The sequence below is a fragment of the Perca flavescens genome, chromosome 23 (assembly GCF_004354835.1).
Source record: "Perca flavescens isolate YP-PL-M2 chromosome 23, PFLA_1.0, whole genome shotgun sequence".
Taxonomy (NCBI): Eukaryota; Metazoa; Chordata; class Actinopteri; order Perciformes; family Percidae; genus Perca; species Perca flavescens.
This window is the reverse complement of record NC_041353.1, coordinates 6,493,815-6,507,663: the sequence shown is the minus strand read 5'-3', so window position 1 is coordinate 6,507,663 and position 13,849 is coordinate 6,493,815. Positions and strand designations below refer to the sequence as shown.

General features: G+C 40.4%; 1 protein-coding gene across 3 annotated transcripts in view; it reads right to left on the bottom strand.

The window, feature by feature from the left end:
- Window positions 1-6,408: 6,408 nt before the first annotated feature.
- The window catches only part of LOC114550124 (acyl-coenzyme A thioesterase 4-like), a 13,107-nt gene continuing 5,666 nt past the window's right edge, over window positions 6,409-13,849 (bottom strand). For all 3 annotated transcript variants that reach the window (XM_028570680.1, XM_028570682.1, XM_028570681.1), the window contains 8 exons: window positions 13,669-13,849; window positions 12,840-13,003; window positions 12,388-12,507; window positions 12,138-12,211; window positions 11,894-11,987; window positions 8,091-8,171; window positions 7,808-7,946; window positions 6,409-7,079 (listed from right to left, as the gene is read on the bottom strand). The exon at window positions 13,669-13,849 is cut by the window's right edge and continues 10 nt beyond it. In XM_028570680.1, coding sequence (XP_028426481.1) covers window positions 6,955-7,079; window positions 7,808-7,946; window positions 8,091-8,171; window positions 11,894-11,987; window positions 12,138-12,211; window positions 12,388-12,507; window positions 12,840-13,003; window positions 13,669-13,849 — 978 coding nt within the window. In that variant the 3' untranslated portion in view covers window positions 6,409-6,954. The remainder of the gene's footprint in view (window positions 7,080-7,807; window positions 7,947-8,090; window positions 8,172-11,893; window positions 11,988-12,137; window positions 12,212-12,387; window positions 12,508-12,839; window positions 13,004-13,668) is intronic.

Sequence of the window (13,849 nt, the reverse complement as noted above, 5' to 3'; positions counted from 1 at the left end):
TCGTGAATCAGTGTTGGGAACCACTAAACTAAACTAAATTACTAAATAAAAACTAAATGCCTAAACTGTAAGTAGTAGTAAGTAGTTAAAGTTAGCTCCATCTCAACCAGCTACGACAGTAAAATACTTCTTAAGAATATTTAGCTGATAATACTTTTTGAGTGCTGGACTTTTACTGGTGTAAGGGCAATTATCCAACTTTTCCAATGTCCTCTTTAGTTGTCAATATTAAACCTGTAGCCTAACGTACGCGTGATCTTGCGCAGACACAAAGTTCCAGTCGTCGTTGGCAGTTAAGTTTGTTTTTGTTTTTGGAGTAGGCTATAGTTTAAAGGTACAATATGTAATATGTCTGCATTAAAATGTCTAAAAACGACCATACCTATGTTATATAATTGTGTTCTTACACTATCCAAATTATTTCCACCAAATTTCCAACCCAGTGAAATCTGTTATTTAATTTTTTTACACGGGACGTTTCCTTTAGTTGCCTGTCAGTGGCGTCATATAACCTTTCACCTTTTACTCGTAACTTCCATCAGAACACGGTCACCCAGATGATACCTACGTGACAGAAAGAAATACTCATAACTGTAATAATGCTTTTTTTGCCACACAGCATCATTTTGTGATTGACATGTCACTTTTGCAACACAGTAATACAATAATAAAACATATTTATTGATACATTTCAATATCGATCTAGCTTAATGTTACTACAATGTGCTGGTTGACAAGTAGCTAACATTAAAGTTAAGACGAACATACCAGTTTTGTAATTCTGCCAGTTGTAGCGGCGTGGTGATCTGTTGCAGGCGGTCTGTTCCTCTGTCTGGTGAGAACTGTGGCTGGATTGCCCTAATGTGGGACACCTAAGCTCCAGTGGGTGTGGCTCTTCCCCAAACTAATGAATGTCAGTGAAAACCATGGGAAAGCCAAAGCTATAGTGTCCTGTGATCAAAATCACATGACCTTTGAACTGTCCAGTCATAAGTTAGAGCGGGGCAATCATCAAACAGGAAGTACCTGCTGTGAAAGCTACGAGAACGTCAGTGACACACAGTTTTGACCAAATTGGTGTTAAGAGTATGAATTCATTATTATCAAAATAATCATGCTATTTTTTTTTATCTTAATGTGTTTATGACAAGTAGTGTCCTAAAGTGGGACAGTATGATTAACCTAATGTGGGACAGTTGTAAAACTACAACCCTGTCCAGAATGTGTGGTTTATGCAACAGTAATGGTTATTTACATATTCTTAGTGATCTTTTGCAGTATTATAATACTTTATTACTACAGATATTTAAGGTCAAGGGACATTTTTACGTGTGTGTGTGTGTGTGTGTGTGTGTGTGTGTGTGTGTGTGTGTGTGTGAGAGAGAGAGAGAGAGAGAGAGAGAGAGAGAGAGAAAAGGGAGTAGGGAGTCTTAAAGAAAATAGCAGAAATAGCAACTCAATAAGGCCCTTCCATTTTATTCCATGAATATAGTGTTGACTTTAATAAAATGTATTTCAGATCACAATGGCAAAGGCGAGAAAGACCGAGAGAGATCATCAGACACAGAGAGAGGAAGGCAAAGGATAAGACAAGGAAATTAAATCAGTGGAAGCAGGACAGGATGAAAGGAGCAATAGAGGAGTACAGGCAGGTCATTGAGAATGGTGGGGTCCCTAACATGAGAGTGCTGGCTAAGGCATGGAACAATCTTTAATGGAAGTCTACTCTCCAGCGCAGGGTAAAAGGTAATGGTCACTCTGAGCACACAATAGGAAGAAAGCAGTGAGGATGAGGTAGAGCTTGGGGAGATGATAGTCACATTAGGAGAATGAAGGTGCACCATGGTTTAGGCCTTTTAACATAGACTTTACAGTGTCCCACATTACAAAGCTGCACATTTTCTCAGACAGTTTGGCACTAAGAGCACTTATATCTGTATCATTTATTTTCTGAATTTATCTGCATTTTCTCTTTTGATTTGATTAGGACACCCCCTGAGGATTTCAAAATTGTATTGGTGTGGATTTAATGTGTTGCCTTCACATCGTAATATACTACCGAAGTCCGAAAAGCAAAAAATGTCCCACATTAGGGCAATCCACCCTATGTTCTGCGGTCAAAAAATCTCCTCCTTGGTGTGTTTTACTAACTACTTCTCCTTAGCCCCGATGGTAAACTTCAGGTCACGGGGTCAGGGAAAGATTTGAAGGAGAATTCACTTGGAAAAGACAACCGCGGCGCAAGGAGAATCCAACTGCCCATGTACACTCAGCTACTTAATTAGTATATAATAATGCGAAGGCGGATGTTGACGTGGGTCTGCCGTAGTAAAACTACACTGTTCCGATGGTGGACTACAGAAAGCCCATCTGGATACTTCGCCCCGTGCAGGCTCACCGTGGTGTTTCATGCAGTCTCTATCAACGTGGAAAATAGCCTATTACTTTATCACCATTTAATTTTCCATCTTATTCTGCATCAAGTTACTATAGGCTACTAATTCTATGATAATATCATTTTACTGCCAGGGGGCATTATGCACAATGAGTAGGCTACTTTTATGCTGCTGTAGCCTACTTTTATTGAATTTAAATTTTGAATGCAGGTCGAGATACTTCTTTTGAGCGTCAAAGACGTAATTTCTTTCATTCTGATTTGTATGCACCAATTTATGGTTAAAAACGTCTTTATTTATGTGGATGAAACCACAAAATGCAGGAGGCAGGTAGACCTAACACTTCAAAATATAATGCAGTAAGGGAGCTTTCACACCAAGGACCTGTCCTGGGCCAGGATCCAAATACACTTTTGACCCCTAACGTCCACTTCGTTTGGTTTGATTATTTTGAACATTGCATTCTGATCCCAGTCATGGTTGGTTTTTTTTGTTGCAGAATGTCCTGACCTTTTGTGAGGTCAATTACAAAGTATTTGTTGATTATTAATCTGAAAAGTTAAAGCTGCCAGACAAATGTAGTGGAGTAAGACGTACATTTGCCTCTGAAATATAGTGTATACCTCAGATTTATTCTTAAGTTCAGTAGGCTACTTTAAAACAATTTAGGATATTTCCATCAGTGTATGAAAGACTGAATGAAGTGGCTGGGTTAGCTCAGTTGGTAGAGCAGGGACACATATAGGTTTACTCCTCGATGCAGCTGCTGTAGGTTCAACTCCAATCTGTGGCCCTTTGCTGTGTGTCATTTCCCTTCTCTCTCCCCTTTTAGGTCTTCATCTATGAAGGCCTAAAATGCCCCAAAAAATAATCTTTAAAAAGAATGAATGAAGAATAATTATCTATCTGGTCCTGTGTACTGAAGTCATTCATGCAGAGCCTCATCCAGATACACTTAAGTTATGCAGTTGACATAATGTAAATGTGTGCTATATGTGACATTCACTCAAGCTAGTTTCAATACATTAAATCAACTATTTACCTTCAAATAGATGTTTGGACCAGTCTTAAAATGAAAAGAATATCAGAAAACTGTTTCACCAAAAGGACTCACTGAGTTAGACACACGTTCCCAACAGGTCCACGAGGGCTCAGATAAAATCTGATAATCTGCTGCTTTCTGGACTTTATACCTTTCAACACACTTTCCTTCAGCTGCAGTTATTCTTTAGGGGATTTCACGAAGAAGACATTCCTTCTGTAACATATTGAGCCCTCCCTTGTTTCCTTTTTTTTGTACAATTTTTTGTATGGAAAAATGTGTTGCTGATATAAATTTGTGAATTACTTTCATTTATTTATTTAATATCTTTTTTTTTTAAATACTTACACAATCCCTACAATCAGTTTTGTTGGTTGTTGCAATTTTGTTTGTTAATAGAAACAAACTCTAGGTGGGAAGTCACTCGGCCAGAGGTCTGTGGGGGGTAAAACATCCATGGGGGCAAGGTCCTCCATCAAGAACAGAACATCCTATGCAAGAAAATCATGTTTTTGTTGCACCCACAATGTCATTCATTTATCTCATTTCATTTTAATTTAGTTTATTTTTTACAGTCTATGTTCAAAACCAACAAATACCATATTTTAAGTGTAACTTTTGTGGAACTTTATCCACATCCGGTAGACTGTCAGCCTTTGTTTGTTGTTTTTAGCGCACTTTGACAGCGTTTTCTACCAACACATTGCTGCTCTTCTGCTGTTTAAGCTACTGCAATCTGGAAGACTTTCAATAAATGACTGATAAAATATGCATAAGAATTTGTAGCACACCTTGAACAATTTTAACTTCCTCAATAAGTAGATTCTCTGTTGACTCCGCCTGTGTTTGCACCAAATCTTAACTTGGAGTCAAACACTGTTAGTGTAACTATTAGTAGTTATTTATTGCACTTTATACCCAAAGAAAAGCGTCTCAGTTGATGAGAAGGAAGAGATAAAAACACCTGAGTGTATACAGAAATGTGCACACTGAATACTTGCGGCTTTACAAAGTAAATATTTGATCTCATCCCTCCACAGATCTTCAGACAGGTGGTGCAATACAGAAGCACAGACACCAGCCTCATCCTGGAGAGATGTGAGTAAACTTTCTGTTTTACTTCCTTGCTCGTATTAATTAAACCTATCCACTCTTTACCCGTGAAACTCTTCTGTCTAATAATGGGGATCTTCTGTGTCTTTATTCCAGCGATAAACCGTGTGCAGCTGTTAGGCCGAGTGGGTCAGGACCCAGTGATGAGACAAGTGGAGGGTGAAACCAATGAAATGTGGCGGTCTGGAGATGGAGAGATGAGTGCAACAGGTACAGTGTCGAGTCATATTTGATGATAGAAATACAGAATAAAAATAATACAGAAAAACATGCTGTGCTTTATGCTAAAACAGTAAGAAATCCACATTACGCTACAAACATAAACTAAAGACCCACATATGTAGTATGCATATAGTAACTAATCATGCGCCTGAGAAAATAGATTCAAGATTTCAGTTTGCTTTTGAAAGTAGACAAGATTGGGACAGATCTTCAGTCCGATGGCGCAAACTAACAAAAAGCGCCTTCACCAGATTTGATATTGTTTAGTCAGATTTTTTTGCTGTCCAGCTGGAAAACATCACGACCATCTACAGACAATAAATCCCTCCTCCCAGGCTCATCTAAATTAGTTCAGATTGTTTTGATCGGACACTTCAGAGCTGTTGAGTAATAATCTGCCACAAAACATCCAGACCTGGACTTCCTTAACAGATGACAAAGTGTTGGAGTCATGTTGTATAGGACCCAGTGTATAGGATTAAATATATTATTCAACTATGCGTGTTCATCATGCTTAGTTCAATTACTCTGAATTTGGCTACTAGTAAATGTTAAAATTTTAAAAACGTGACGTTTTAAACAAGGACCCATTAAGTGTTCAGGCTGGTAAGTTGATGTACCCCAAAAAACATTATCCGCTGAAATATAGAAGTTTCTTTCACCATGCAAAGTCTATGGGAAAAGTCTTTCTGGGCCAGAAGTGCAGTGCAGTTCCACTGTTAACCGCTAAGCCCATGGTTGCTTTAAGACATGGTGCTCTTCCTGGGGGCTTGGGATATTGTGTTTACCATGTTCACCATCTTAAGGCCCTGACACACCAACCCCACGGCCAACCGTCGGCAGAAAACGCAGTGGGACTGATTAGTCAGCTCCCCAAGGTCCAAAAAGTGCCTTGGGAACACACCGAAGCTACGCTGACATGAGCGTACATTCTGCGCATGCGTGAGACGTAATACGTCTCCACAACAGCAGGCGGCGCTAATCTGTATTGTCCATAGTATTGTCGCCCAAAAAATGAAAACCGGAAATGACAAACGCGTCACGTGGGTCTGGCTTCTCCAGCCGATAGGAATGGCGGCTTGTTTGAAATACAATCTCGTATTTTACAAAAATAGTTCACTGAAACGTGTTTCTGAAAACATTTTAAGCGTCCGTCACTCATCCCGCTCGTCATTTCCAGGTTAGCACTCCACCAATCAGATTGGTCATTGAGTCCCACTGCCCGCCCTCCGACCCAGCAAGTCAGGTCGGCCAAAATGAAGGCCGATTATCGGGTTGGTGTTTGGCGTATCAGCAACATCTGCTAACAAGCATTAAACACAAACATTCCTGTTGTATGACCATTCTTCCCTTTGAGTGAATTCTGCCCTTGTGTATATATTGGACATGAAGATGTGTGTCCGATGTTTATAGTTGAACCTGTAAATGTGCAGTCCTCAGCTGATGTGCGTTCTAAATAGTAGTAAAGTAGAAGTTGAAGTTGTAAACGTCTTACAATGAAAGAAAGAGAGCCATTTGGAATAAATTAGTTGGATCAAGATCAATCAATATTGTTCGCAGCTAAGAACAGAATAAAAAAATGACACAAAGATTTTTGAGCATTAAACATACGTAGAATTTAGATGTGAGGATAGATGAGTCTTGAAGGCCAAAAACGTTTATTTTGTTCAGCTGGACAAAAAAGACCTGAAACTTAATTGCTTCATGGTGGCTAATCAAATACGTGCAAGTGTACATTCATGGTAGATTACTTTGCATTGAATGCTGCAGTTTGACTGTCTACTGTACCAAGTGGGGGTCTCTTGGCCCTCAAAACAAAGTCTAACAAGAGTCCGACTGAAGAAGCAAAGGGTAATAATGCCCATTCAGTCTGAATATTAGGTTACTGTCGGCAGGTAGTATAATATATTGTAATATTTTTAATATATAATAAAAATTGTTCTCCAAACATACAATAGCTTAGATTTATATTACTGTCAAATGTTGAGGCTTGCAGATAATTTAACTGAAATGTATTGCTGAGAATGAAGAGGCACAATTTGAACAATACGAACAACCTCAGCTGATCAGAAGAAAGGCACATGGTCAACACAGTGAGGAACCAATGAACAGTAGTGTTAATGTACTAACATGGCCTGGTTCCAGCAGTGATACGTTGGCGATCTGTGCTTGTGTAGTCATTCACATCTTGGCTTTGAGAGTTGGGCTGGAGTACAGATTCTGCTCCAGAAAAGCCAAGATCTTCTTCCAGGAGTCTTCTTGAGCATCTGAATGGGGTTTGGTCTGTCCTCCCCACAGCAATATCACTGCGAACACAATGTTGTGTTTGAGAGAAGAGGAGGATTTTAATGGATATGTAAGGCTGAATCAAGTACATCAGGGTATTCTAAATAGTATTAATTTCAGATATAATGTTATGTCTTGGGCAAGCACTGTTAAACATGTGTGCCACCTGCAAGCAATGACTGCAGTTTTTCTTCATAATAGCTGCTCTGCCTGTTTTTACATTTAGCACTTGTACGGTACCACTTGATAACCAAACTAAAGTGCATTAAAAACAAGCTCTCTAGTAGATATCTAATAATCAGCTTGCGATTGTAAAACCCCAAAACAACATAATCTGCCCATATATAGTTATTGATTTTTATTAAAAATCTCAAATGTTATTAGCGGTCAAGCTCCTCTGCTTCCACTCTCTGTGTTGTCGTCCTCAAACTGTGTTCGCTTTGGGAAACAACAACAAGCTTCGAGCTAGTAAGCTATTCGCTGAGTTTTTAAGAAAATTTGGATCGTGCAACAAGGCAGGTTCTTTCGGTGAGTGATTGTAAAGATTTACAAAGAATATGTTTACTATCTAACTGGAACGATTTGGGACCGATTAGTGGGATTGCTGTGGACAAAGTACACATGGCGATACACTGGTAAGAGCAAATTACGTTTAACATAGCTCACGTTACTGTCTTGTGTGAACAGCTAACTTAATTTAATATTTTATGTGGTGTTTTCTTTTGTCTTTTGACCCTGCAGAACTCACCTTTCTCTTTTGTGTCCTTTACAAACTTAGTAGCTCTGAAGTGAGGTGTGTATGGCGGCTCAATCAGATGTCCAGCATCAGGGTAGTGAAGTCTGGTCAGCAGGTGCAGGTTCCCTGCTGCACGCATCATCTGGGCTATCTGAGGGTCAAAGGTCAAACTGAATTCACTTCTGTGGTTTTACAGTAAGTGTGAAACCCTCAAGCCCGATTTTTAGCACAAACATAACTGAGTTAGTAGATTTGAGCCTTTATTTTTCAGTTCTTTGATGGTGGCTTAACTCACATCGTCAGCAAACTCCACTGCGGCCCAGTTCTGATCATCTTGGCCGTTTACCAACATAATTGGACAGTTTATTCTCCCCACCTTGAAAGAAATGACCAGAAAGAACGACTTTAATGTGGGCTTGCAGAATAAACCAATATGAGTCAAGGGCCCTATTTTAATTGCACAAATGCAAAGAACAAAAAGGCTGGGAGAAGTGGAATATACAGATCGAAGGGAGTGGTGATTAATACCAGTGCTGCTACCTGCAGAAGTTTTCAGATGACTTTCTGTAATTGTCTCAGCAGCAGTGTGGTGGACAGTTTTGTGAAGTGCAGCACAACATCACAAACACTAAGGAGCTGGTGTTGGACTTTAGGAAGCAAATGATCCGCCCAAACCCAGTCAGCATCAGGAGAACAGAGGTGGACACTGTCAAGGAGTTTATGTACCACACTAGACAATAATGGCGTTTTCCATTACATGGTACCTGCTCGACTCGCCTCGACTCTACTCTACTCGCCTTTTTTGGTTTTCCATCATGAAAAAAAGGTCCCTGGTACCTGCCAACAGGTACTTTTTAGTACCACCTCCGTCGAGGATCCAAGCGAGCTGAGGCGATACCAAAAGGTGACGTGAAAACCTGCAGACTACTGATTGGTCGGAGAGAATCGTCACTAATCACTGCATCATCGTTGCTAGCAACAGACGGGGGCATCCTGAACAAACTTGCCATTTTTAAATAGTTTAGCCAGCTGTGTTTTTGATGCCTCCAGCTTCTTTTGAAACAAAATTTGTCTTCTGGCTGTGTCATAGCCACATGCCGAGAATCAAAAACTACATGGCATGATGACTTTGCGTAAACATGTGCGCCACTTTCCTAAAGCCAAATGGCGTGTTATCTGTACGCATTTTGGGCTATCCACATGTATGTCTATGCTGTATACAGCAGATGTAAACATACACACCACGTGGCGTCTTATCGTGAGAACGTGCCGTACTATCACGAGAAAAACGTGTAAAAAAAAAAAAAAAAAATTGGGTTTAGGAAAAGAACAATGGAAATGGCTTTAGTAACACAAAAAAACGACAAAAACACAACGGTGACCAACGTCACACGCTGATGAAAACAATAAACGGTTGGGTTTAGGAAAGAAACATTGGGGAAGGCTTAAAGAAATTTACAAAAAAAAACGGTTGAAAAACACCACACACACGAGACGTGATCCCAGCTTTCCTGGGTTAAAGTCTTGCGTTTTACCCATCCACCACCCCAACCAACCTCCCCTTCCTCCGTGGACTTATGTCCTTTCATACTACTCGCTACGGCGAAAATTCACACGTAACGTAGGTCAATGGCGGCCGAATGGCGTTGATAAACATGCTAAAAAGCGATTATGCATCTTGATAACACGCAAAAACGGCATATGAATTGGCATGTCATACTTACGCCACTTTATGAGATCAGTTTGCAAAAACAACACACCTTTGATGTTCTGTGTGTTGCGTTAAGTCACAGCAGTTTCCTGCGGTGTCGCTATGACGACCAGCCACACTCGCCTCACGCATGAGGCGGTACTAAATCTGCAATGGAAAAAAGGAGGACAGGGCACCGCGGTCGAGCCGTGCCGAGCCGAGTAGAATGAATGAAAACTTTATTGAACAACAATCAACAAGAGGTGTTCAAAAGGATAAAAACTAGAGCCGGGAATTTAACGCGTTAATTACGATTAATTAATTACAGACTTTAATGCGTTAATTACGATTAATTAATTGCAGACTTTAATGCGTTAATTAATTACACAAAAAATAACACGTTAAACATTTTTTACGCATTTTAATCACACTTATTTTTGCACCGCGGGACGTTTCTCACTGGATGAGTTTTGGCGGACCGATTATACTGGAGCACCAACTAGCGTTCATGACTTCAGACCTTTTATATATGTCAATGCTTCAGACATCAACAAACCACAGTGAACATGAACGAAGAAGCTGACGAGACCACTTTGGTTGGCCCCGCGGATGGGACATTTTGTTATAAAAAACGAACGGATGGAAGCGTCGATAAGAGCATGGTTGTGTGCATGCGATGCAACAAGGAATTCGCATGTCACCGCAACACATCGAGCCTCAAGTATCACCTCGACGCAAAACATTTAGCAGCTAGCGTGGACGTTAGCCCGACTCCGAGTACAAGGACCCACACCCAACCTACACTCCACCAGATGACTGGTTTAAGGACCAGGGTAACTAAGTCTGAATGTACTTGAAAGTATTGTGTTTTACTTAAAAAAAAACATAGTTTACAGAAGGTCTACCTACCTATAGGCTACCTGAATTTCTGAAATGTACTATATTTCTAAATATGCTATTGCAAAAATTGCACTGGTCTGCTGGACTTGGTTGAACAAAAATAAACAATATTGTGTTGCTTAAGCTTATGTATTCAGTCATTATTCAATGGAATACTAAAAATCCATGTGAAAAAAATTGATTAATTTCGATTAATTAATTACAAAGCCTGTAATTAATTAGATTAATTTTTTTAATCGAGTCCCGGCCCTAATAAAAACACAATAAAGCCCAAAGGCTTGTTTCCATTGTGGTCCTTAAGATGGAAAGGTAGTATGGAAGTAAAACAGATCTAAAACACAATAGAAAACAAGGGCTAGATTCCCTGACAGACATGCAGACACATAAACAGACAATACAGTACAGACAACAGTACAATATTCCTAGTACTTTTGAGGAGGATCTTTTGATTTTGTTTATGGGCTTGATAACCATTTTTTTATTGAAGATTTAAAATGAAAGTAGGAGGACCTCAACAATTTAAGGTTGGAAGGTAAGCCATTCCATACTTTCCCATACAGCTCTTAAAACAGCAGGGCCTGTAATCTGTGGAACTCCCCCTGGTGGAATAGCTATGCGTATCACAAAGTTTTGAAAAGTAATTACATAAATACTTGGGTGCCAGGTTATTTCTTATCTTATAAACTAAACATTGTTTAAGTTGGGAAACATTCTCCTCCACTCTGAGCCACCTAAGACTGGAGAAATGGTCAGGGAGAAGATGAGTTCTAGGATGGAGTTTAAGGACCACTCTGATCAGTTTATTTTGACAGATCTGTAGCTTGTCTTTGAGGCTTTTAGTAGTGCCTGTATACCAAGAAGTACAGGCATAGTCAAGATGGCATTGAGCAAGAGCATCAGCCAGGATTTTCAAGGTGTTACTATCTAAGAGGCTGGATATTCTTGCCAGGAACTTAGTCCTTTTGGCTTACCTTTTGATATAATTTTTCGGGCCATAAACTCCTCTGATAGTTTGTTGTCCAGTATACAGCCCAAGTAAGTGACCGCTTCGTTGGCTGTAATTTCAACATCACCTACGACTACCCTAAACCCCATAGACGTTTTCAGTTTAACTCTGGACCCAAAAAGAATTGACTCTGTTTTGCCCAGGTGGAGAGACAGCTTGTTGTCTGTTAACCAAGCACTGAGGTTAAGGAGCTCTAAACTAAGCAACCTTTCCACCTCACGGACCGCTAAAACATCGTACCCAGAACAATAATATCAACATGTGCAATATCACCGTCTGTCACATCTTGCTGCATTGGAATAAAAAAAAGAAATGGATAAGATAGCTAGATAGATAGGAAATAGGGAGCCATGTCAGATATTATTGTCTGATGTAAAAAATGAATTTGTTTACAAGTCAACTATGAAACTGTTGTGCTGTGTGATCAACAAAAGGCTGATATCTGTTTAATCAAATCAATACAGTGTAATCCTTGTGTGTTATGAGTGCAATGTGTACTTACGTCTATTTTGTGTGTGGGATCATCAGGAATCGGTAGACCCATATCTCGCCATATCTCATAGTTGTTCTCATCCAGGCGTATCTTGGGAGATTTCCTGCCATCACAAGTAATTCTTCCCATTAGTCCAACTGTAGTCTATATCCTTGACGTTCCACATCCGGGATTGCTCCGGTACCGCAAGAAATTTTGCCAGATGCGTGTCTTTTTGTCCGGATGTCCGGTATAGGAATAGCAGAATACTTACATGTTCAATGCTTCTTTGATGGTCACCCCCCGTGGTAAAAGGTGGTTGCCGCTGATACAAACACAACAAGAAGGCTGGAACAAAACACAACGATACACCCTGAGACACTTGACATTTATCTGTGTGCTATCCGGGCCCAGATTTCTGCAGGTTTTCAATATTTAAACCTGCCCAATGTGCCACATGGTTTAACAACCACATATACAAGGTTAAATAAAAAGCAACAAGATATCTTGCATGTGTCACTCACCTTGACAACGCTGCTCTCCGCTGCCAACAGAATGGTCAAAATGGCGCCGAGGGAAAGACCAAAAATTCCAACTTTGTCTGGCATCACTTGAGGATGGTCTTTCACAATATTAAATGCTGTCTGTGCAGAAGTAGATGAGAAGAAGTTAAGAAAATATTTATCTTTTTAAGGCAGTTCTACCAGCTACTTCCCTCACCAAGAGGGTGTGTGTGTGTGTGTGTCTGTGCGTGTGCGTGTCTGTGCGTCTTAGTGAGTACTAGTAAGTTTCAGACCAATCTCTGTGCCACCGTGGTCGACGAGCAGCAGCAGGGATTTGAATATGGTAATTTGTCATTTACATCTTCTGTTCTGTTCTCACAGAAATATATCAGATTAGAATGGCTTCATTATTCATACATGTGAGGTTAGCATTTGATACTTATATGAATCGAATATTAATAACCAACACAAACCTCAAAATAGTTGAACTCTAAGTCTGCTGACTTCATCTCCCCAGGGGCGAAATACTCCAGCGCCAAAGAAGCATAACCATGAGACCCCAGCAAGGCTGAACGATACTCCACCAGCCCTCCACCGCCCCCCCACATATCCAACAGGCCGGGGAAGGGACCTGGACCTGAGGCAGGGACAAACAGATCATAACTTTAAAGATACCATTCATTAATCATGCCAAAATACTTTTGGACTGGGATAAGAACATAAGAAGCTGGGTCCAGACTAGTTTTAGGTGCCCTGCCATACAAAACCGTTTTTACTTGCATTTTTTGAAATATGTTAGGTCCATATGTGTTTGTGTTATGTTGTGAATGTGAAAATTAACTGCTACCTCCTCTGTCAGCTCTAACCACTGAAAAGAAATAAGCATAGAAATCGGACCAATTACAAAAAATGGCCAGTCTGACATCATTAAGGGCCTTGCTCAAGGGCACCCCAGTGGTGGTAATGAGGGGGAGACAAGCACTGCTCTTTCACTTTCCCCACCGAGATTTCATCCTACCGGTCTGGGGATTGAGCTGGCGACCTCCCAGTCCCAAGCTCACTTCTTTAACCTTCAGGCCACCACTGCCCCAAATATTGCAGTTACTGTGTTATCTTTTCTTGTTTTTTGTCTGGGTGGGTGGTGATGACAAAAACTGTATCTTTTGTGTGTCATGTTTAAATAGAAATTGTTAATCATTAAAAAAAGAAATCATGCCCAAAAATTAACAAAGAATTTCTCTTTAAAGACCAACAAAAGGAAGAAAAGATGAGGAAGTAGTTTTTCAGGTAATGCATGTGTACCTGGAGGTAGAAACAGGGTCCCTCGCACTCCCTTCTCTCTGATTTGGATCCTCTGGACCCCTGGAGCCATGTACCATCTCTCTGTGAGCGACGAGGCCAGAGGAGCCTGCTCCCTGAAGCCCTCCACTACATGTCCCCTGTAGACGGAGAGGTTGACCAGCAGGGGGCTGCAGACGTTCCT